The 25,094-nt window shown below is 38.0% G+C and overlaps 1 protein-coding gene across 5 annotated transcripts in view; it reads right to left on the minus strand.

The window, feature by feature from the left end:
- triob (trio Rho guanine nucleotide exchange factor b) overlaps positions 1–25,094 on the minus strand; it is a 209,461-nt gene that overhangs the window by 123,644 nt on the left and 60,723 nt on the right. For 4 of the 5 annotated variants that reach the window (XM_067449222.1, XM_067449218.1, XM_067449219.1 and 1 more), the window contains 4 exons: positions 16,505–16,579; positions 14,240–14,354; positions 4,153–4,345; positions 2,510–2,998 (listed from right to left, as the gene is read on the minus strand). In XM_067449222.1, the coding sequence (XP_067305323.1) occupies positions 2,510–2,998; positions 4,153–4,345; positions 14,240–14,354; positions 16,505–16,579 (872 nt within the window). Of the gene's footprint in view, positions 1–2,509; positions 2,999–4,152; positions 4,346–4,545; positions 4,684–14,239; positions 14,355–16,504; positions 16,580–25,094 lie in introns of those variants that run through there. The other variant, XM_067449221.1, reaches the window with a different exon arrangement.

The following is a 25,094-nucleotide window of genomic DNA, read 5'->3' on the forward strand; positions in this document are numbered from 1 at the left end:
CTGGAATACTGTTTTCATGTCAATACACTCTCATAAAATCACACTATATCACTAATCACACTCTTTCAACATTTATCTGTGCATTCTCAAACGTTTGGTGACATTTTGAAAGATTTGCTCATTTTAAATTTTAAAGGATTCTATAAAATCTAAAAGTTATTTGTCAATAACCATAACAAATTATGTCATCTGATTAGATTTTTTTGTGGTTTTCTTTGTATTTTTAAGATAAATTCTGACTTTTAATTAAATTATCATTGTTATTTTTGCTCGTAACATTTATATTACTGATATAACATATTTAATTGTGCTTACTTCCCATACACTATCATTCAAGTGTTTGGGGTTAATATGATTTTTAAAAAGAGATTAATACTTAAATACATGAAATTGATTAAAAGACAGTAAAGGCAAATATGTGACCCAGCATTTCTTTTTAAATTAAATGCTTATTTATTAAATGTTTAACTTTTTATTAATCAAAGAATCCTAAAAAAAAAAAAAAAAAAAAAATCTTAAGAATATTCCAATGATTTGTGAAGCATCATATGACACTGATGACTATAATGAAGTATTTTACTGTATTTTGATCAAATAAATATATCCTTGGTGAACATAAGTGACCTTTTTTGAAAACACTAAAAAACTCTGCTGCATTCACATTCTCAGCGCTTCTCATTTATTGAAACCTCTGAAACCTTTATTGAAAATAAAATTCATATTATTTCATTTTGTCGCGTCACTTCAGTTGCTCGTGACAGAAGTTGAAAATTGTTCAACTTTTCAAGCGCCAACACAGGCGTCAGCCAATCAGATCACCTATGCAAATGCCCTAGTGCATATGCCAGCCAATTGCGTTCATGCAACACTGGAAAAGTAATATGACTGACTGTTGTCACTATGATGCTTGTGTCAGCACCAGGTTCAGATATTACCTTTAATAAAGTATGTAATATGGCTGTTTTTGGGTGTAACCGGTCTGCAAACTTTTAAAGATCAGTGCACAACAAATAAAGCTATTAACTCCTAAAGGAAAGACTCTGAGCTGCCAAAACAAGTCATCCTTGATTCCAGTCTCACCTCCTGTGACATAGCCTACCTACTTGTATGTAACAATGTAACATTAGCAGAATGCCAGCCTATGGGCTTCATTGGCTGCTTTCGAAAAACGTCTGCTTTGACCCGCCCTCTAACAATGTTGTTGTAGTAGAGACGGGAAGAGTTTGAATTGTGCTGTTCAAACGAATGAGGAGGAATTTATTCGGGGGAAAAACGCCATCGTTACCGTTCATATCACTATGTATACAAGCACTGAGGAAGCCTCCAGAGCTGAAATTCAGACATGGTATCGCTTTGTTTTCAAAATGCCCTGTAAACTTAGACCAATCACAACAGACTGGGGCTGGGCCTTTTTTCGCAAGTGATCGCAAGTTCCGTCTTTACCAACAAAATTTTACGAAACTTGCGACCATAATTGGCTAATAAGGCTTTTAGGAAAGTCAACCCAGAGCAGAGTAGGCTTGCAGAAATGAGGAGCTGTGAGAGGGCACTAAACGTCCTGTTTTAGACCTTGAATTTTCACATGAAATTATATAGAGTATAAATAAGTATCAAATGCTCTATGTAGGTTGTATCTTATCTTATGTTATTGTCCTAACCTTATATTATATATGTAAACCTGTTAAAGGGTTAGTTCACCCAAAAATGAAATTGATGTCATTAATGACTCAGCCTAATGTTGTTCCACACCCGTAAGACATCCGTTCATCTTCAGAACACAGTTTAAGATATTTTATATTTAGTCCGACAGCGTATCTGTATGCACACTTTACTGTCCATGTCAGCAAAGGTATATAACCATCATCAAAGTAGTACATATGTTACATAAGTTAGTTTAGTTAGAATCTCTTAAATCATCTAAAATACAATTTGGTCCAAATATAGCAAAAACTACAAATTTATTCAGCATTTTCTTCTCTTCCGCGTTTGTTTTTAAACCTCAAATAAATATTCAAACGCTTGTGAATCAGTGAATTGATTCATGATTTGGATTGCCAATGTCACGTGATTTCAGCAGTTTGGCACGCGATCCGAATCATGAATCAATCCGCTGATTCATGACTGTTTGAATCTTTTTTTGAGGATTGAAAACAAACCCGGAAGAGAAGACAATGCTGAATAAAGGCATAGTTTTTGTTATTTTTGGACCAAAATGTATTTCCGATGCTTCAAGAGATTCTAACTAACTAACTGATGTCACATATGGACGACTTTGATGATGTTTTTATTCCCTTTCTGTACATGGACAGTAAAGTGTGCATACACCTAGATATGCTGTTGGACTAAATAGAAATTTCTTAAACTTTGTTCTGAAGATGAACGGAGGTCTTATGGGTGTGGAACAACATTAGGGTGAGTCATTAATGACATAAATTTCATTTTTGGGTGAACTAACCCTTTAAGTTCTGTCCTTATTAAACCTCACACATACTGTAGTACATGCTCACACCTTCTCTGCGTCCTGCTGAAAAAGTCTCAGCTGGAAGCACTGATCCAGTTTGACTTTGCGCATGTGCCAGGCTTGGTGGAGATGCTGGCGTGTGCCGTGGAGTTTATCCAGAAGAGCCTGGACTTTTGGAGCTAATCCCTGGATATCTCCTCTGCCTTTCTCCCCACACTGGATTCGTTGAAGCAGGCGTTGACCATCAGTATCTAACTCCTCCACAGGAGCTTTAGTGACCTTTTTCTTCAGAGACGCGTGTTCCTCGATAGCGCGCCGAGACCCGTCCAGGTCTGACGGCAGGTCCCGCTGGGAGACCATGTCCTGGAGTTCTTCCAAACGGGCTAGGATGCGAGCTGCATTGCTCGTGAAGTCTTCAAAGGCCACTCGAACTTCAATCCACTCCTCGTGGTCGTAATCCAGACTGCCCTCGAAGTCTGGAGTCAGCTGGGAAGGATCTACGACTTTGGTCAAACCCTCGAGGGACACCATGATGGTCTGAAAAGGATGAAAGTAGGACACTTGGGTTCATATTCTGAATGCATTAGATTTAGAAAAAAAACGTTATCTAGTTGCTAAGGCAATATTTTACATGTTCATTTAGTCTAGAACTTAAAAAGAAAACTAAAATATGTAAATGAAGAGGAAAAAAAAGTAATTTACTAGGTTTTGAAATAATGTTTAATATTTTGCTATCAATGTTTGATTTCTCTGCATTGTTTCTATAAGTTTTGACATATTTTATTTAACACATTTTTGGCCATGTCTTAATTTTTGCATTTTAATATCAAAATGTATTGTTTTACACGAGGGTGTGCTTTTTGATGTGACATCTTTTACAACAACCAAAACAGATCACTACAACCTATGATAATAATTCGGCAGCTCTAGGTCCTGAATGGATCGCTTTTGTCAGTGGGAGGTTTCCAAGAAGTTGCAATTGTTATTTAAAACAACAGTGGAATTAAACACTGATTGGATGATGAATGCAAACCCTATTGGATCAGTTACATTGAACAATTTACTTAAAGGAGCCAGAAAAACATTCCAGAGATTGCAGCTCAGGTCATGTTATCAGAGACAACAGAAGACACATGAGGGGATAGTGGACACTTGAGACTTGGTGGTGAATTGAGAGCGGTAGTTCAAGACAGTCTGGTCTGCATTACATTGATGAAGAATTTTCCAGTGTTTACATGTAAACAGCTTCAAATCATATTTGTGATGCAGTTTTGAAAACTAATATGTATCAATTACATATATATTACAATGTGGTAAAATGTTTAAGCTTGTGCGGCACTAGATGTGTTAATTTAAGAAACCTCCATTGGGAGATTAAGCCTTCAGATTAAATATAACACTACTGCATGTGTCTTCCTCTCAGCTGTTTGACTAAATAGGTCAGAAGTAATTTTGACAGCTCTACTTTCGAACCAGCAAGATGGAACGTTCTAGTAAAACTTAAGTAGTTTGTGCTATCGCTTCGTTTTTATTAATTTATATTTTCCTTGAAAAAGTGCTGTCAGCTCAGACAACATATTTTAGAAAAACATTTTAGAAAAACAACAAAATATATTTTCAAATATAACATAAAGAGAACTGTTACATTATTATCACTTTCTTAAACATAAATTCCCTTTTAAAGTGCTTACCTCAAATTCAAACTTGGAACTGCCGAAATTCGTCCTCTGTTTCTGCCAGAAGTTGTCAGGCTTGATGATGAGAGCGACGTGGATGCAGGAAGGAAACGATTCCTGTAGGATCTTCAGCAGAGGTTTGATAGAGTCCCATTTAGATCCTCGCATATCCACGATGACTGTGAAGCCATGTCTGCTCACCTCCTCACTACATAAACAAATAAAAAGCACAGCATCAGCTCTTCTGCAAACCGCTGACACTCACATCATTAGGGAGAGTTAAAAGAAAGCCTCTGCTTTCAGGGATATCTATAAATCCCTCTCAATTTAAACACGTTTTAGTACATCGAATATAATTGAAGGGACCATGCATGAAAAATAACATTAACATAACAATAACATAATTACCCAAACCCTTCTTGCTAAATTGACATAAAACGACTATATAAACAAATAAAATGGTAACTAAAGAGCTCTCCAGCTTGAAAAACAGCCTGTTAACTCAAGGGTGTTTTCATATCCACAGCTGCACTTCTCTGGTCTGACTCTTAAACAGGAATGAGCACTGAACAACTCTAAATCATTCTGACCTCCCTCTCTGTGAGAGTGAGAGAGAGAGAGAGAGAGAGAGAGAGAGAGAGAGAGAGAGAGAGAGAGAGAGAGAGAGAGAGAGAGAGAGAGAGAGAGAGAGAGAGAGAGAGAGAGAGAGAGAGAGAGAGAGAGAGAGAGAGAGAGAGAGAAATGAAAAAAGGGTGGGGGTGTGAAAGAACATAGAATGAAGAGAGGGATGAGAGCGAGACAGAGAAAACAAGAGAAGTAGATAACATGATGTGGGATGATATATGTATGCTACCATTACCAAGCCTGGGTTCAAGACTTAATTTGTATTTATTTTTTTAAAGTATACTTTTATTCAGTAATGACTGCTGAAAATTCAATAAGAGACTGACTTGACATCATACACAGATACATAACTAAAACACACACACACACACACACACACACACACACACACACACACACACACACACACACACACACACACACACACACACACACACACACACACACACACACACACACACACACACACACACACACACACACACACACACACACACACACACATGTTGGTCTATCTGGTTTACAGGGACTCTCCATAGGCGTAATGGTTTTTATACCGTACAAACCGTATTTTCTATCCCCTTACACTGCCCCTGCCCCTAAACCTACCCATCACAGGAAACATTCAGCATTTTTACTTTCTCAAAAAAAAAAACATGTTTTTAAGGCCATTTGAATTATGAGGACATTTGATATGTCCTCATAAACCACATTTATAGTGTAATACCAGTGTAATACCCATGTAGTTATACAAATTTGTGTCCTCATAAACCACATAAACAGGCTCACACACACACACACACACACACACACACACACACACACACACACACACACACACACACACACACACACACAAAAACATGCCTGTAATTTTAAGATCTAATGAATTTTTGTTTATTTTAATTGAGGTAATGTTCTTTAAATCATAATTTTAGTGGCGATAGGGGTAGGCATTATGACCAAAATCTTATATCATGATATGAATAATTTTAATTCATGATAACGACATATATCACAATAGTTATTTTTGCTTTAAATACATAAATAAAATAAAAATCACCATTTTTAATATCATTTAAAATACTAATACTAGCATAAAAAAATCTCAAGCAAGCTTACTGAAGACAAAAAAAACAGTGATAAAGAAAGAGCAAAGCAAACAAACTATAATAGAACAAAGACAAATGAAATAGACCTGAAAAACTTCAAGCACTAGAAATACTACATAAAAGGTATAAAGATGCCAAATGTTTAAAAAAAGCTTGAAAATTGATGTTCTTTCTCAATTTCTCAAGGACTGGAATGATGAATCTGTATTTAAACTGGGTCATTAATGTAGTAGAAATGTGAAATTATTTATGAATTTGGTGCCTTCTAGACTGAGAAAAGACAGAAAATGTATTTTTGTCTCATGGGGATGAAAGACTACAACTCCCAGAATGCTTCACTGCCCTGTGAGGCCATTCCCAAAGCCACTGCTACTGGATTACTGTGACTGAGTTAGAGAACAGACACTACAATTAAATACTGAACGTGTCTATTCAATACAATGATCGAGTCACCGCGAGTGTCACAGCAGCACTAACTGCAGGAGTCAGATTACATTTAACGTCATGAGCTTATGAGCTCAATCATTTGAATATACTCCAGGGTTTCTACTGATACAGAGCCATATGCTTAATCGCTGAATTAACCCTTTAAGACATAGGTACGTAATTAACCGTTCAAGCCCATTTAGGTGGCAAAAAGCACTCTGTTCAGTTCTCAAATGCTCTATGAGCAAAGCTTCATGTTGTTCGTCTCTCAGGCAGTGCTGAAAAACATTCTCTCTGAGTGTGTGTATAAGATGAAATTAGTTCCCTTTCACTGTGAATTGTGCTTCAACTGTTTAAAATCACCTATTTCTAAACCACAGTGCTTAAAAACAAATTAAAACGAGAAGCTTTTGTGACCGCACGGCAACATCAAATGAATTGAACTGCGATGGAGATGATAGTTAAAATCTCTACTGGTTGACAAATTTCTAGCTTTTAATCATGTCTCCCGGTATATCGCCCACCCCTAAACGGCAGTATTACTTTTCTTTAAAATGTTATGTGTTATTATCGATGTGATTTCCAATGATGCATTTCTCTATTTAAAGGTGCCCTAGAATGAAAAAATTGAATTAACCTTGCCATAGTTAAATAACAAGAGTTCATTACTTGGACATCACATACAGTAAGTCTCAAACATCATTGCCTCCTCCTTTATATGTAAATCTTGTTTGTCAAAATCACCACGGAAAAACAGGCTATTTTCAACATAACGGCAACTGTGACGCAATCGTCGAGATCCTTAAAGGGATCCCCTGGTGTTGAGACTTGTATGGCTTAATATAACATAAATGATGTCTCTTACTGAATTATGTAGTAGAAAACCCATGAAAGATCTGCGTTATTTTAAAAATCGATTTTATATTTGGACCATGGGCGGCGCCATTTTGTTTGCGTTCTAGGTTGATGACGTAGAGTGGTTGAACTCCTCAATCAGCTGGCATTACCCGTAGCTATTTTTACCACAACGCAACTCGAAAATTGTTTCAGAGTTAAACAAAACCAATGAATTCCTTTGTAATTATACTTAAAACACACTCAAACATACATGTGCACACAAACTCACCTACACAAGTCACAAACAGATCGGCGGGCGCGCACACGACAGGCTCTGTCTCAATCGAGATGTTGGGCTGCTCAGTCTCCACGACAGGGGCTGAATCTGAAATCGACCCTATACCCTTAAATAGGGCATTATTTGAAGGGACGGACATTTGTAGTGTTGTCCGACACCATAGTGGACATGTTCGAGTGCAGTCATTCAGTCTCACGTTCCACCGCGCGATAACGAGTAAAGCCGATTTACAAACAGCTGTCCGACTTCACGAACTCAAACATACATGTGCACACAACTCTCTCTCTCACACAGACTCACACACACCCCAACAGATCGGCGCGAACACACACACACACACACACACACACACACACACACACACACACACACACACACACACACACACACACACACACACACACACACACACACACACACACACACACCCAACAGATCGGCGCGAACACACACACACACGCACGCACTGCGCGCGCATACATACCCCTCAATCTATTCCCTGTGTTGATCCTGTTCAACACATCCTGTTCCCTAGATAGACTGTTGATAGTAGATTAACTATAATGCCTAATGTGACCAGCAGAGGGAAATATCTAGGTAGGACGATGGGATAAAGTAACGTGAGGAAGAGAGGCAGGATGTTTTGGTGATGATGCATGCGATTGAGACAGAGCAGTCAGGTGTGTGTGTGTGCGCGCCCGCCGATCTGTTTGTGACTTGTGTAGGTGAGTTTGTGTGCACATGTGTGTTTGAGTGTGTTTTAAGTACAATTACAAAGCAATTCATTTGTTTTGTTTAACTCTGAAACAATTTTCGAGTTGCGTTGTGGTAAAAATAGCAACGGGTAACGCCAGCTGATTGAGGAGTTCAACCACTCTACGTCATCAACCTAGAAGGCAAACAAAATGGCGCCGCCCATGGTCCAAATATAAAATCGATTTTTTAAATAACGTAGATCTTTCATGGGTTTTCTACCACATAATTCAGTAAGAGACATAATTTATGTTATATTAAGCCATACAAGTCTCAACACCATGGGATCCCTTTAACATGTGCGCCCCCAACATTTGCATGTCAGGGGCATACATATTCATTTTCATGCAGAACTGCGCAATATGCAGCTGTCGGGAGTTCAGCAAATTAACAAGCGTCACGCGACGATAGCCAAAACGGCAGATCATCACAGATGTCATGTTCCTGGCAGGACTTTTCATAGCTTTCCCACAGATGAAAAATGTCAACAGTCATGGTTGATGTTTATTTACAATTGGCTACCGCAACAATTTAATTCAAGTTGTTTGTTTGCTCGGCCCATTTCACCACGGAGAGTTTTTCTAACCTGGGGCAATATAGCAGGATTCGCTCAGCGTCTGATATTGAAGAAAGGGCCGATTTCAACCGTATTCCTGCAAGCAGTAAGTAGTGATTTTATCCACTTATTGACTGTCGAACCCATTTCGGATTAAATTGAAAGTTTCTTAGTAAGATAACATTACGATAATATCCCCTGTGTTGTCTAGATCTAACGCAAGATGCTGGTATTGGAAACTCCAAGTAGCTCACATAACAGTTTGTCATAAAATACGACAGTAGATACGTAAGTCGATCCCTTTTGACGGATTGAAATCTAAATTAGCCTATACTTTATCATTAAAACATAACTCAGAAGCTAACTACGTTTACTACTACTATTTAGTTGCTTACAGATCGATTACTCGATTCTTGTAGCTAACGTCACCTTCTCCACCTGAAACGATAGTCATTTGACAAGGCTTCTAGTCAAATTGTTAAATAAATATACATTTTTGAGAACTGAAGTATGATTATTTTGCAGCAGATGAGTAGTAAACATGACACTGACTATTTTGAGTGGCTTCTACATTACTTTGTTTGGCTAAATAAATTGACAAACAACATATTTACACACTACCCAGTTCGTGATTCAAAGTTGAGAAGCTATCATTGTAAAATCATTGCCATGTCAGATGGTATAGATTTGTTAGCTGTCATTGAGCAGCAGTGCAGTGAAACAGCCAATCAGAGCAGAGCTCAACATTAATATTCATGACTCTTCCAAAGGCAAAAACAGAACATTACATCCTAGGGACAATTTCTAGGGTTGTAAATGGACCTGTACAACTGTGTCTGGACAAATTTTGACCTTAAATAAGCCACATACCCTCTATTTAGATATTAGAGAACAATTTAACATATTGTTTCAAATCATTCTAGGGCACTTTTAAACAGTCTCTGTCTGATATTATTGCATGTATCATATAAAAATGACCACATTTATCAGCTAAAAAATTGAACAAAAGTGATTTTATTAACCTAATCTATATCAACATAAAATGCAAGTCTTGTGGGTTTACATTGAAAACAGTGTATGGTTAGACATTTTTACTGAGGAATGCCTTACACTATAGACATCCATTGTAGGACATTACACACATTTTGGGTTTAATCTCACTAACTGGGGTACATTTCCCAAAAGCCTTGTTAGCCAACTATGGGCGCAAATTCCGTTGTTATCAGCATAGTTCAACCAGTCTGTGTTTTCCGAAACCATAGTTCCAACGAACATTAGCAAACAGCATCGTAAACTTGTGTGATTGGAATAACAGATCTCAACCTGTGGTTAGAAGCGGAGTTTCTTGTTTGCATGGCAATGTGGACTAAATAAATCCTTATCTTATCAAAATAAGCAACCTGACATTAAGTACAATCTATATATTTTATTTCAAATACATACAAATGCAATTCATGTCTTTTAGATTGTCAAGAGATTTAAAGCACCTTTTTGAAGAGTGCGCATGTGCGAAAGTGCTCTAGTACGTAAGAACGAGCCTATGATTGAATCTGGAAATAAAGCAAAATAACTGAGAAAAATAAGAATTAGTCCTCAGGTGCCATGAACATAATTTATAGCAAAAAATCAAGCATGAATTCGATCTCAAAATAATTAATTAAAACCAGTTATTATTCCACCACCTGTGTGACATCATTAACCAACGCTGTTGAACAATAGATTTGCAACAATACGGTTTCGAGAAACAGTCGTGAATAGCTAGTTGATTTTTTCAACGATGCAATGGTAGCTAAGCAGTGAGTTAGATCATTGTACATGAAATGCACCCCTGATCGACAAGTTATCATTATTAGTGTGGTTTTGATGGCATTGAGATTAATTTGTATCAAGTCCCTTAAGAAAGAATGAGTATAAAAGAGTGAGGAAGAGAGAATATCTTTATTAGTGAAGAAATAAAAGTAGAAAAGAAATGGAAGAAGGATGGAGGACAACCAGTGCGGCCTAAAATCTGCAGTTTCAGGCCAAACAACATATCTACACCCCTGGCTATCTGATACACACCAGACACCAAAACCAACAACCGTAAGCGTCTATACACTCCCTCACTAAAGGGCTTGTTTTCCTAACCAGGGGCCACATCTGGGTCTCCAACATAATACTAAAAATCTGCACTTCCAAGCAAATTGGCAGAAGTAAGCAATGGCATAGGTTTTATTTTGAAATTGGTGGGGACATAAAAACAGTCAAAATTATTGCTAGGGACAATTCAGTATCACTGGATATTGGTAAAGGGACATGTTCCTATAGCATTCATAACTTAATGATATGCCCTTGGAAGTTTGATATTTATTTTTCAAATTGTCACATACTGTGACAAAAACGTGGAGAATGTGTTTACAGCCATTGAGAGTGTTTAATTTGTATATTATTCAGAGTGGCTCAAACAGAAGGATTATGACAACTGAACTGAAGAAAAGTTTGGGAGAACCCTGAGGCAGATGATAACCTACATAAAGTTTTGAACAGTGCAGAGCTGGAACCCTCATGGCTGAAAGCAGAGATTCACGTGGAGCTGGTTGAGTTTCACTGAGTCAAATCAATGCTAACTACAGAAGGACACAGCAGGCAAAAGACAAATTGGCCATGTGATGTCTAAACAGACCAGAGTACAGAAAGCTTCAAAACCAAAAATTAAACACAAAATCAGGATTTGACAAAGAATGCATTAACTAGACTTGAATATCTGAAGAAAATGCAGGTCATATTTACCTAATCACAGCAGTTTAAATAAACCTGCAAGGCATTCTGGGTGGTTGCCAAAAAATGTGTTAAAAGCTTAGCCATCTCCTTGCAACAGACATGGCTTGTATATGAATATAGATATAAAAATAAATTAAATTAAAACTTTTGGTCAGTAATTGAATTTGCTTCTCTGAGCAGAGTTTTCATTTCATTATCAATCACCCTACAGAGAAAACTCTAGCAACCACCAAGAGACGCTTTACCAACCCTCTAAAACACTATAGCAACTGCCTAGCAACAATCCTAGTAACCTCTTAGCAACGCTCTTGCAATCCTCTGAGACACCCTTGCAGCAACACCACTAAGAACACATCAATGCCCAAGCAGCAACTCAGAACATTCTAGCAGCCACATAGCAAAATCCTAGCAACCCCAAATAATAACCTGGCAACCACTTAGCATCTGCACAGCAAACCAAACCAACCAGCAAATGCCCTAGTAACACATAGAACTCCTAAGCAAACACCTAGCAACACCACTTAGAACACATTGATGCAATAACTGCCACTCAAAACACCCTAGCAGCCACCTAGCAACACCTTAGCAATTGTACAGGACACTCTGGCAACAACCAAGAAATGCTTTAGCAACCCTCTAAAACAAACATCTTACAGAAAAGGCTAGCAACGCCATCACTACTGCTCAGACCACTCTAGACACCTATAGCATGCCTTATCAATGGCAAACACATTAGAAACCAGCCAAACACCCTAGTGGGCACTTACTTTAACAACCCTCTAAAACCCCCAAGCAACACCACTCAGAACACATCAATGTCATAGCATCCACTTAGAACACCCTAACAGCTGCCTAGCAACATCATAGCAATCACAGAGTAATTACACCACCTAAATACACCCCTAAGTAAAACGACATCAACCACACGAACATCTTAGCAACAACAAAGAAACGCTTTAGCAACCCTAACATACCCTATAGCAAATGTCTAGCAATGCCATCACAACTGCTTAGACATCTCTAGCAGAAACCTAGCAAAGCCTTAGCAACCACCTAGATCACACTAGCAACTATCTAGCAATCATCCAAACACCCCAGTGAGCACAACTTCCTAACAAAAAGACAAGAGCAGAGTAGTGTAGAGCAGCACTCATGCACAAGTCACTTTTAAACAGGTCTGTCAACGCAGTGAATTTGCACGACCAACTAAACCTGTTGCATTGGTGATAATGGTGATTTTCTAGATTATTTGATAATATAAAGTTCAAAACAATAGCATACAGTTTTTTTTTTTTACAGTTTTGTCAATATACAGCATCCTTTATGAATGAAAGTATTAAACAGACCACAAACTTGGGGGGTTCCCAATCGGGGATTCCCGATCCTGATTGTGTGGATTCCTGTTGAAATGACTGGATTTTGCTTCTGAAACTGCGCCTAGCAATGGGAAATGTGTAGCCTGGATGCCAGCCGAAATAAGCCCCGCCCAAAACATTTGAGATCAGGCAGTTTGGTCTGGACTTGATCCATATAATTGAGAAATTATGCCCGAACAAAAACAGTTCGGACCAATAAAATTGTCAGGACGGGCTTTAGACGATGATGGACAGATGATAAACAGTAACGTCATCAAAGGCGTTTGGGTTGAATATGTTCTAAGTGGAGAACTTGTTCATCTATGCATTCACCTACACTATTTCTCTCAGAAATGTTGATCGAGTTGGTAAGTACTCTGTGTATCCTTAAATTCTTTTTTTACAACACCGGCAAAGATCATTTACACTCAACTTTTTTTCCCTAACGTTACTTATTCCAGCGTGCGTGCAGAAAGGGTTGCCAAGGAATGTGTGTTATTTTGGCAAGGTTGCCTGCTAAGATTTGCATTCCAGGGTCTATATATCACATAATTGAGGTCGCTTCGACCTGCAGGAAAACTGCAGACTTGGCAACACAGTGCAGTTGACATTTGACAACTAATGTTATGTAGCTCCGTTGCTCTGATTGTTTGTAGGTCTATCCAATTGAGGTCTTTCCTGGTTCAGTTGAAACACGCCCCATAATTCCAGCCCACTGGAGCAGTTTCAGACTGAGTATGACGACGTCAGGCTAGGAAATGTGACTACAGCTTTATTAAATTATAAATGTAATTATAAATGTACCAGCCAATAAACATATCAAATAATCTTTTCTTGAGCTGATAAAGTACCCACACACTACAAGATGATCGGTAGATTTTGGGCCCAATTCTCCCCTTCCAATAATCCTAGGTTAAGTCTGTATTATCCTGATGGTTCTACAGATTATTTCATCAGATTGTGAGGTCACACCATCAAGGGTGTGAGGTGTGTAAAGTGTGATATCAATTTGCTCACAAGAACGCTCTGCTCTGTACTCATTACACTGTTTGTGAATGGAATCTGCTTGTCTTGGTCACATCGCTGCACTCTAAACACTATTGAGACAGAACTGTTAAATCTATGACTTTAAAAAAAAAATGTCATGCTTGTGGTCTCTCACATTTTGAAAATCTGATAGCTGGACCAGCCTTAAGGTAAACACAATGGTGACTTAATTGAAAGGTTACAATTTCAGCTGTTGCTTGACTCCCATGCCTGTTCTGCCTTGGAATCAATCCCTCAACGTTTTGACTGGCTGCACATGATCTATTATGACTGATGAATTGTGTTGCATAATAATGGTCACACTGACACAAAGATGCACAGACACAAGAAGTACCTGGGGATGCCTGCGAGGTATGCAATAAGTCGTCTAAGGTCTTCCTGTCGTATTCTGTCATGGTTACTCCTGGCTGGAAATGTAAGGACTGGCCCTCCACGACGATCTCTTCCACCTGCAGGTCAGATAAACAAAGCATTTGGTCAACTGGTACAACAACATCGGTCAACTCAAGAAGCTCAAGAAACAAAACTAAGTCCAACTAGCACATCTACTGTATATAGTGATGCTTTGGAACACCATGGCCGACTTTTCCACATCGAGATAGTTGACCACGTCAAGAAATTTACGAGTAAAACTGTTTGAGTAGCTCCAGTTTTTGTCTAATACAGAATATGATGCCTCATTTCATTGCTAGAGTAATATCATTGCTTCATATCGTTATTGCATACCAACTTCCATTAAACTCTCTTTGAAGTGCAGAGGTGGAAGAAGGGCAAAATTGGAAATGAGTTTTATCTCTACTTAGGCAAGCTGAGCTGACGATAAGAGAGTTGGCATGCCAAAGATTAAGATGTTCGTAAGCTATCTGGGTCAGCAGCCAGCAAAACATTCACTGCATTTCCCCAGTGATGCTGCTCTGCCTTTGAGCTCAGATATCTGAAAGTGTTAATGACTGTCACTGCAAATAAGTTTCTTCTTGTTAATATTCATAGGAATATGGCCCTTTGGATAAGACACTAACTCTTCTAAATGTCTTAGAATGTAATTGTAACAGCCTTGTACTCTTTTGTTCTGTTGTTTGATATACATCCTCTTCCTGAGGAGTGTTACAAAGATTGTGTTGGTTTGATTATATCCTTCGTCGTGCACATCATTTCAACCACTCATACGTGACATTAGTGGGAAACAGTGTGGTAAGCAGAGTGGGGCCGAGAGCTGTGGGAACGGAGCACGGTCGGTGGCTCAATTGCTAACAAGGGTCACCTCTATGCATCACTGGTCTCGAGTCCCACTGAGGAGCTCCAGGAGGATAAAAGGAGGAGTAATGACAGTGCGATATGAGAGAGAACTGGGCCTGGTGTTATGTTTGTGCTGCAGTCGTACATTAGGGGCTGCCACTTTACTTTCGTTTTGTTGTTTGATTATTTTATGATTAAAGATATGTTAAACGTTCACTGTTTCCCGCCTCCTTCTTCCCTGAGCCTTTAACTTTGCTACATTGGTGCCGAAAACCTGGAAGGATGGATACGCTGTCAGAGAGTGCTGGCTGCTGAGGGGGATTATGGCCCTGAGGAGGTCAGGTAGTACCCATGAGGGAGCGGTGACCCCAGTGGCGTCAGAGGCGGTGACATTGGAGTGATTGAGCAACGGGTGGTGTGGGGGATGGGACAGAGAGCTCGCTGGCTGCTGGCATCCAGTACCATCGCATGACACCACAAGTGAGGACTTCTTGGCTGTTTGAGGACCGAGTAGCAGTGTGTTCAGGAACCGGACCAAGATTTTTTTTTGTCTCCTCTCATACTTCCGTCTCCTTTTCTCTCACCTCGTCTCTCTTTCAACACCAGGTGCTCCCATAACTGGCAATGGGGATTGGGGCAAGCTGGGTGGCGTCGAGATCCGTGGGAACGGCATCTAATCAGCACTCGCTAATGAAGACGAAGATAATAACGGTTTTGTTTCAAGACTACTGCATTAGAGTTTTCTATTTTAAAAAATGTGGTGTCACCTCAAAGTAAATATGTATATATATATATATATATACATATATATATATATATATATATATATATATATATATATATATATATATATATATATATATTATTATTATTTTTTTAACTTTTTTTTTTACAGAAGAAACGAATCAATCAAAAACTTACTTTAGTTGGACAATAACTTTTTTCTAGAGCTAATAAATAGCCAAAACAATCTCTCTTCCATTAATTTTCTATTATCACTGTAAAGCTGTTTTGAAACAATCTATATTTTAAAAAGTGCTATATAAATGAAGGTGACGACATGAATCATAGATTTTTGCAGATCTATGCGGGTGGAGCTAGGGAAGATGAAGGACTTTTGCACTGCAAATTACTAAAGCAAATGATAGGCATGAATTTGATTGTTTAGACGCAAGCTCATTGGCTAATGATACAGTGGAAACCAATCAACTCTATCCTATAGAGAATGATGTGATTGCAAGCAGAGGATCTAAGAAGCCTGCGACATCTAGAGTTTCATGACAGAACTCTGTATAAATATTTTACAGTATACTGGACGCTCGATGAATAAAACTTTTTTCCTCTAAATTTTCAACTGGCTCACCTGATAAGAATGCCACCTTTTCTTTAAGGATGGGAAGAACTTCAATGGCCTTCATGTCTTCATTTCTGTGGAACCCTGGAAGGAATCAAAAGCTGGTCAGTCTCCAAAGCTGAACACGATGACACTTTCATTCACACAACTTGTGAACAGGAAAAGCAGCACATGATTTTATTTAATCATAGTTTGATGAGTCTATCTTTATGAATCAGCTATCTACAATTATAAAAGTTGAAACATGCCCAATATTATTCCATTCAGAATTTAATTTACTTCAATATGTTTAAATGTCTTTAATTATATAGCCTGCAGTCAATAACATATTTAGTGTTCTATGTCATGGCCTCCCCAGTCAGAGATATATGCCCGCTCCACCCGCTCCTCCCCAAAACTGATCTTCATTCTCTCTCTCCCCCGCCTACTCACCAGATGGCAAGATCTTAATTCATCAACAGCTTTGCCAAGGCATGTGAAAATTTAACATGCTAATGTGCACTCATCGACACCAATCTCCCTCAATACTAATAGTGTCAAAATCTTCATTAAAAAACATATTTGTCTAAAGAATGACTGGGGCATACAAAAGTCACCTGGAAAAAAATCAAGAAATTAGTCTTTAATGTCACATGATCATTCAGAAATCATTCTAAAAATTAAACATTTCCTATTTTCCTATATTCCCTTTTTTTTATGTTGATGAATATAAAGTTCAAAATAACTGCATTTAACTTAAATGATAACATGCATTTTGTATCATCTGTCTTATTTTGTTAAAATTATTTACAGTTTCACAGATTCTGCGAGGGGTTCACATATTTTTTCTTTCCGCTGAAAATAGGCTACGTCAACTTAAGTAGGTGTTATTCACTGTAAAAAATAGCTATTTTTGAACAAGATTTAGGATAGACTCATGTTGTCCATAGATACAAGAAGTTGCATGTCTCTTTGAAGACATCACATTCAGAGAAAAAAATATAATAATTATTGTAGTTGCTATATATATATATGTGTGTGCTATATATATATATATATATATATATATATATATATATATATATATATATATATATATATATATATATATATATATATATATATATATATATATATATATATATATATATGCTGATTTTATAGGCAGCTAACAAGACATTAATAATGATTGTGCTCTTCTTGAACCAAAAAAGAAGTAAACAAGACTAAAGGCTGGTAAATATAATCATCGTATCTAGGTCAACATATTTCTATGCAACTTTAAAGGGCAAGTGTATGCAGTTTGTGTAAATATATTTCTTTATTTTTATGAAGTCGACTATCACATCCCAAAATGGAAAGTTATCAATATAAAACCTGTTCCTAGTTCGGTTATCTAAATTACCTTTTTTGAATTGCTAGTTGTTTATATTGAGACAAATGCATAAACAGCACACACATATTAGTCTGCATTAGCGCTTATAAAAGGCATAAGGGTGCAGTGCACATTTCCACACTGCTATTGATTTCATTAGCTTTATGAAGGAGTCAGCAAAAGTCAGGCTTGATTGCCCATCATAACGCATTATGTCATTGGGCTAAATTGGCCACTGCTTCCTGGCTTAGGGTTAAGGCTGTCTGCAGGGAGAAATAATGGCTTGGTCATGTACAGTAGTAGTATTCGGGGACTTCATGGGCTATGTTGTATGTGTGTGTATGTGTTTTATTCCCCCCACACCAATGACCTCATCACAATCCAATATTCGCATAACCTTTACACTGTTTGTATGTGTGGGCTTGTCTGTCACCCACTCACCCACCCTTCTTCAATGACCTCATCACAATCCAACATAACACTGCTATATATATATATATATATATATATATATATATATATATATATATATATATATATATATATATATATATATATATATATATATATATATATATATATATATATATATATATATATATATATATATATATATATAGCAGTGTTATGTTGGATTGAGATGAGGTCATTGAGGTCATATAGTATGCATTCTATTTCTGCAACTCATCTACATTCAGCTTACACGGGTCTTTTGCAGAATTTCCATTGGCCCAAATAACAGGAAACACGTCTCTTTTTGGGTACTTTAAAATGTTTTGAACAGAGACCTGTGATTAGGCCCACATAACACTTAGGCTATATCCACTTTTATATGTGTCCAGTAAAAATTAAAAATAAACAAAAAGTAGAAAGTAGAAACAAAACGCTGTTTTTGTACTGTATTGTAGTGTAGACTGAACAAAAACAAGGCATTCAAAATTGAACTTAATAGTCATGCATTTGGAAAAAAAAATGTCTGCTTGTTCAATTTACCTAATTAAAATGAGCGAAAGCAACACAATTGCTGAATATTATCACAACCATATTTCATTGTGTTCAGTCCACTTAGATATGTAAAATGTGTAGAAAAAAAAAAGAAGAAAAAAAAACGTAAAAGGTTACTTAATCTGTGTTAGGACTACAAAATTTGTTGAAGTAATTTAAACCACATGGGTGGATTTTATTTTGCAGCAGGTTTTGTTGGGAGTGAATGTTGAAATTAAATTCCATTTTATGCATTTTTTTGGTATTTATTTTATGCAATTGTATGCATAAAATGCTAGAATTTACTGTTAATTTATAATTTATATTGACATATAATATATTATATTAATTTATATGACATTTAATGTGAAATATGATTGTCTGAAATCTTTGCAAATGTATTAAAATGAAGAAGAAACAACAACAACAACAACAACAAAAATCATAAGTAAATGGTAAATGGACTGCATTTATATAGCGCTTTAATCCAAAGCGCTTTACATTTTTGCCTCACATTTACCCATTCATACACCGACGGCGATGTCAGCCATGTAAGGCGCCATCCAGCTCGTCGGGAGCAGCTGGGGTTAGGTGTCTTGCTCATAAACACTTCGACACTTGGTCAGGTGGAACCATAGCCTGACAAGCCAGACCCACATCAAGATGTTTGGTCTGGAAACTCACCATAGACAGGGCTCAGTCCGAGGGGCGGGATAAACGGTTGTCTTTCAAACTCCCTCTGCACGCGATAGGATAGCGGTACACCAACCGGAGCAACGACGGTGAAGGGGAGCTCGCTCCTCGCTGACTGAACATTCGCCGTATCCGGTCGGCTAAACTCCGAACCGTAGACTGTAAACACATCTTCCCTTTTTAAGAATGACTTCAGTGCCGCTCTTTGTTCTTTTCTCAGAGGAAAGCTTAACTCCAAGTCTTCCGGAGGCGCGGGCAAAGCTGATTCGAAAGACCGCCGCCGTTCGCCAGTTTCTGTGTTTACTAGAAGACTGTGTTACTAGAAGCACGCAAACGCAATTCGGCCGTCGTCATTATGGCCCCGCCCGCCGACTCTATAGCCTACCTACACGATGTGATTGGGCCGTCAAGATTCTGAGGAATACAGCTCAGATAGGAATTGAGAGTTGCTAGACCACACTTGCGGGCAAATTAAATTTGCTGCCGCTAGGGTGCGTCTAGATTTCTAGGCTAGTGGAACCAGGGATCGAACCATCTACCTTCTGGTTTGTACAACCTACATGAACCACTGAGCCACTGCCGCCACAGCCTTTGCTTAATACTTTGTTGAAGCACCTATGGCACCAATTACAGCCTCAAGTCTTTTTAAGCGTGATGCTACAAACTTGGCACACCAATTTTTGGACACTTTTTCCCATTCTTCTTTGCAGGACCTCTAAAACTCCATTAGATTAGATGGGGAGCGTCGGTGCACAGCCATTTTCAGATCTCTTTAGAAATATTAAATCGGGTTCAAGTCTGGGTTCTGGTTGGGCCACTCAATGACATTCACATAGTCCTTTAGCCACTTCTTTGTTATCTTGGCTGTGTGCTTATGTTCGTTGTCCTGTTGGAAGATAAAACTTTGCCCCAGTGGGGTCCAGAGCTCTCTGGAGCAAGGTTACATCAAGGATGTCTCTGTACATTACTGCATTCATCTTTCCCTCGATCCTGATTAGTCTCCCAGTTCCTGCCGTTGAAAACCATCCCCACAGCATGATGCTGCCACCACCATGCTTCACTGTAGGGAGAAGTGCCAAGTTTCCGATACCACAACAATTTTATTTAAGATTGTTCGTTTGTTCGCCCCTTTTGAAGCAAGCTTCGCTCAGCGTCTTAAACTGAAGAAAGTGGCAACTATATTCCTGCAAGCAGTAAGTAGTGATTTTATCCACTTATTGACTGTTTAAACAATTTCTGATTAAATTGAAAGTTTCTTAGAGAGACAGCATTGTCTAGATAACGCAAGATGCTAGTACAGTAACAATAGGAAACACCAAGTACCATACCAAACTAAATAGTGTGTCTAATGATAAAGGGTAATATTATTTTGTATTACAAAATATAACTGTAGATACTTTCCTTAGATCGAACTGCGAGAGAGAGCTTGCGTGCATATGCTTGCCAGATTGGAAATGTTTAGGTAAAAACCGGAGTGTATACGGGTTTCTTTTCACAGAAAAGCTCTGTTTGGGGGATTTAATTACTGAAATCTGGCAACAGCACGAACGCGAGCTCTTTCTCACGCGCGGATGATCTGAAAACACCAAATGAAAGTAAGCTGCATTTCTTCAATCTCCATTTGAGATGTTTTGCTTAGTGTCGTCATTTAGTCGGTCTTGTTCTGTCAGAGTGGTCAGGACTCACAAGCCGCTTCACTGAACTGCTGTGAGCTGTGAGCTGCTGAAATAAGCCAATCAGAGCAGAGCTCAACATTAATATTCATGACTCTTCCAAATAAGGCAAAAACAGAGCATTACATCCTAGGGACAATTTATAGGGTTGTAAATGGACCTGTACAACTGGATCTGGACATTTTTTTTCCCCTTAAATAAGCCACATACCCTCTATGTAGATATCAGAGAACAATTTAACATATTGTTTCAAACCATTCTAGGGCACCTTTAATGTGTTGACAAATTTTTAACTCATATTACACAGTATTAATTGTGTATCAACATCACCTTAAAATAAAGTGTAGCCATTATTTTTGCATTCAGTGGACAGTCAAATTACTTAAGCTGCCTAATATGTTTTTCTTTTTCTTTTCTTCTCCAAAGTGAAATTCCAAAGAGCTATCTTATCAGCCCCACAGTGGAAAATTAAACCATAGCCATAGCGGCTGTGCCTGTTCGGCACGTTAATGGTTAAGCAATGAGAGCAGTTTGCGGTGCAAAAGCAGCTTTAGATGGTTAGGTTTACAAAAAGCCAAATGGTAGAGCACCAAAAACTTCCACTGCTCAGCCAACATTGCTATGGAAGAATTACCCAATAATAATAATAATAATAATAAAAAAAGCTGTTATTGCTCTTTGCGAGTCAGCATTCATTACTTACACTATTCACAGGGAATTTACAAAAGTGCTGATCAGTAACAGGAGACACCACAAGCAGAGCACAATCATAATATTTACTTGACACTAATGTTCAAAACTAGAAGAGCATGATCTGAAAGAAATATCTAGTTCCACGGGAAAAAGCTGTACAATATCCAGTGAAGCTTGTTTGGCTCAAAGAAACAACCGTTTCCCGCTGTCGTAATATCCTACAACAACACGACCATGGAATTAACATCATATTACTCAGCAGGCGGGCTGATTTAATGACACTTAGTATCTGATGTGTCCAAAAAACACCTAACTGTCCTCTGACAGAGTAAAAATAAAAATAAGCTTTGCTAATGCTTCCTAAATGAACTGGTCTGCCAAGCGTGAAATACAAGTTGTCAATCAACCCTGTGGTCCTGTTATGCATTATTAATGATACAACTGAATTTGAATACAATCGCTGCATAGCTCATCAAAGGACGTAATACTGGAGCTACATGCAGGGAAGAGTCATGCTGCTCTCCTGAGTACAACAAGAGGTTATTCATGATGCCCAGAACTAGTCATTAAGCTAGTCACTAGTCATTCACAATAGCTATATATTTCGATAGGTTCAATCGCTCAGACACCCATGCCAAGAGTAAATGAGACAATTAAATAATATTCAGCTCACAGGCAAAATTCCCAATTGTGAACAGATGATGTCCTGTTGCTGGGCAAGTGTGTGAACTTGACAAGCATTCAATGACAAGACTACAACACAGAGTGCATGCAATGAATAGAATTATGGTGCAGCCTAGCAGTTAATTATCTTGATTGGTAACTGAAAGGTTGCAGGTTTGAATCCAACAAAGGGATTTGATTGGCTGTTAAAGGGTATCAAACTATTTAAATTCTGACCCTGCTTGCTACTGACCTTTCAATTTCCAGAACAATGATTTGATCAGGTTATCACTTGGTACTAATGTGTGGTAGTGGCATGAAAATCGAAAATGATTAAGGATAGACTCATGCTGTCCATAGATACAAGGAGTTGCGTGACTCTTTGAAGACATCACATACAGAGAAAAAAATATTATAATTATTGTGGATGCACATTATTTTACTCTAGCGTATGTGCATGTGTACAGCTAGCCTGGTCTTACCAGACTCTCGTACATTTCATTTGTACAGAGAGTCTGGCAACTCGCCATTGACAAGTGTTTACTTCCACGAAGGCGGGTACTCTGTTGAAGTTTAAAACTGTTGGATCTGCCCAGAGCTACTCTGGATCTGCCGTAACCAATCCCTAACATTTGGTTGGGACGTATGTCATGTGCCCTTCGTCCGTTTCTCACAAATCCGTCAAAATAAATATGCAGGCCACCTCAATGATAAAACCATAGGATAAAACCTAAAACTCGTGCATTCGGATTGTGATTGTGTTATTCGTGGTGGACAGGAGAGTTTTGTGATGGGGAATGCACTGCTCACGTGATCCGTAACATGATTGTATGATGTAAATAAAACGTCACATGCTTAGTATGATAAGAATAAATGCTGCTGTAAATAGTGGCCTAATCCAAATGTTTATTTTATTTGCTTTTGCTTTTATTTTATTTTATTTTATTATTTATTATTTACTTTTTATTTTAGTTTGTTAGAGTGGTGATTAAATATATTGCTCTTGTAAATACTTGCCAGCATTTTAAAATATTTATAGGTAATTCGGCCGGGGACTTAGGAGGGTCACAACATCATGGCCACCAACAAACCTAAGCAAAGATTGTTCTTGCTCGGGCTTTAACTTCTGGATATGCGGTGCCACAAAGGAATGAATGGTTTCGTTTGCATCTTTCTCCGCCGCCATTACTGAACTACAACTCAAACTAGCGCACAAAATCAACGTCATCGTTCTCAGCCACTCCCTCTGTTCGCTGATTGGACTGTTACCTAAGAATACACCGCAGTCCCAAAGGAGTCTGAAAAGTAGTACTGAAGGAAAATTAAATTGAGCAGAAGTACATAGGAGGGCGGAGCCAGGCTAGTGTACAGCGTTCTTACAAAAGAAAGTACTAGGCAATAAGGTAACTTAAGGTTAAAGGTTAAGAATAAGGTTAGGTTTAAGTGTAGGTTCAGGGGTAGTGCGGTTATTACACAGTTATTGTAATCACTATAAGTATTTAGTATGTACATGTTGAACAGTACCCTAATAAAGTATATATATATATTGTAATATACTGTATTATATATATATATATATATATATATATATACAGTATATACACACACACACACACACACACACACACACACACACACACACCTAAAGGATTATTAGGAACACCATACTAATACTGTGTTTGACACCCTTTCGCCTTCAGAACTGCTTTAATTCTACGTGGCATTGATTCAACAAGGTGCTGAAAGCATTCTTTAGAAATGTTGGCCCATATTGATAGGATGGCATCTTGCAGTTGATGGAGATTTGTGGGATGCACATCCAGCCACAAAGCTCCTTTTCCACAACATCCCAAAGATGCTCTATTAGGTTGAGATCTGCTGACTGTGGGGGCCATTTTTTATTACAGTGAACTCATTGTCATGTTCAAGAAACAATTTGGAAATAATTCAAGCTTTGTGACATGGTGCTTTATCCTGCTGGAAGTAGCCATCAGAGGATGGATACATGGTGGTCATAAAGGTATGGACATGGTCAGAAACACTACTCGGGTAGGCCGTGGCATTTAACCTGTTAGGCTGCAGCCCCACTTTTGAAAAATCCTAAGAAACTGCATACTCAGATACAGTTCACAAATCCTTTGCACTGAAATCATTAGTATGGTCTCATTTGAAAGCAGACGCTTGGCAGTTTGCTGTAATAATTACTGTGTAATTATTTTCATAATCAAAAATAGCTATAATAAGCTTTAAAATTTTGTAAAGTTATTATAAATTTATTTGTAAGAAATATCTTTATGAAAATAAAATTGAAGTTGGCCTTTTAGCTATCTAGAAATGCACTACAGCTAAAGCCAAGTCTGACCATGTTACATTTCAGATCTGAAGATGATCAGTCTTACTCTGAATTTTATGAAATGTTTTACAAGATCATGTCATGTGATTTTATTTTGAGATTTCTCTAAAATGTTACCTGATGTTTATTGCCATGTCTTCTGAGCTTTCATACAGTGTATTGCCTCTATTGTTTAGAGGTGCAAAC

This window comes from Pseudorasbora parva, chromosome 7 (genome assembly GCF_024679245.1).
Source record: "Pseudorasbora parva isolate DD20220531a chromosome 7, ASM2467924v1, whole genome shotgun sequence".
Taxonomy (NCBI): Eukaryota; Metazoa; Chordata; class Actinopteri; order Cypriniformes; family Gobionidae; genus Pseudorasbora; species Pseudorasbora parva.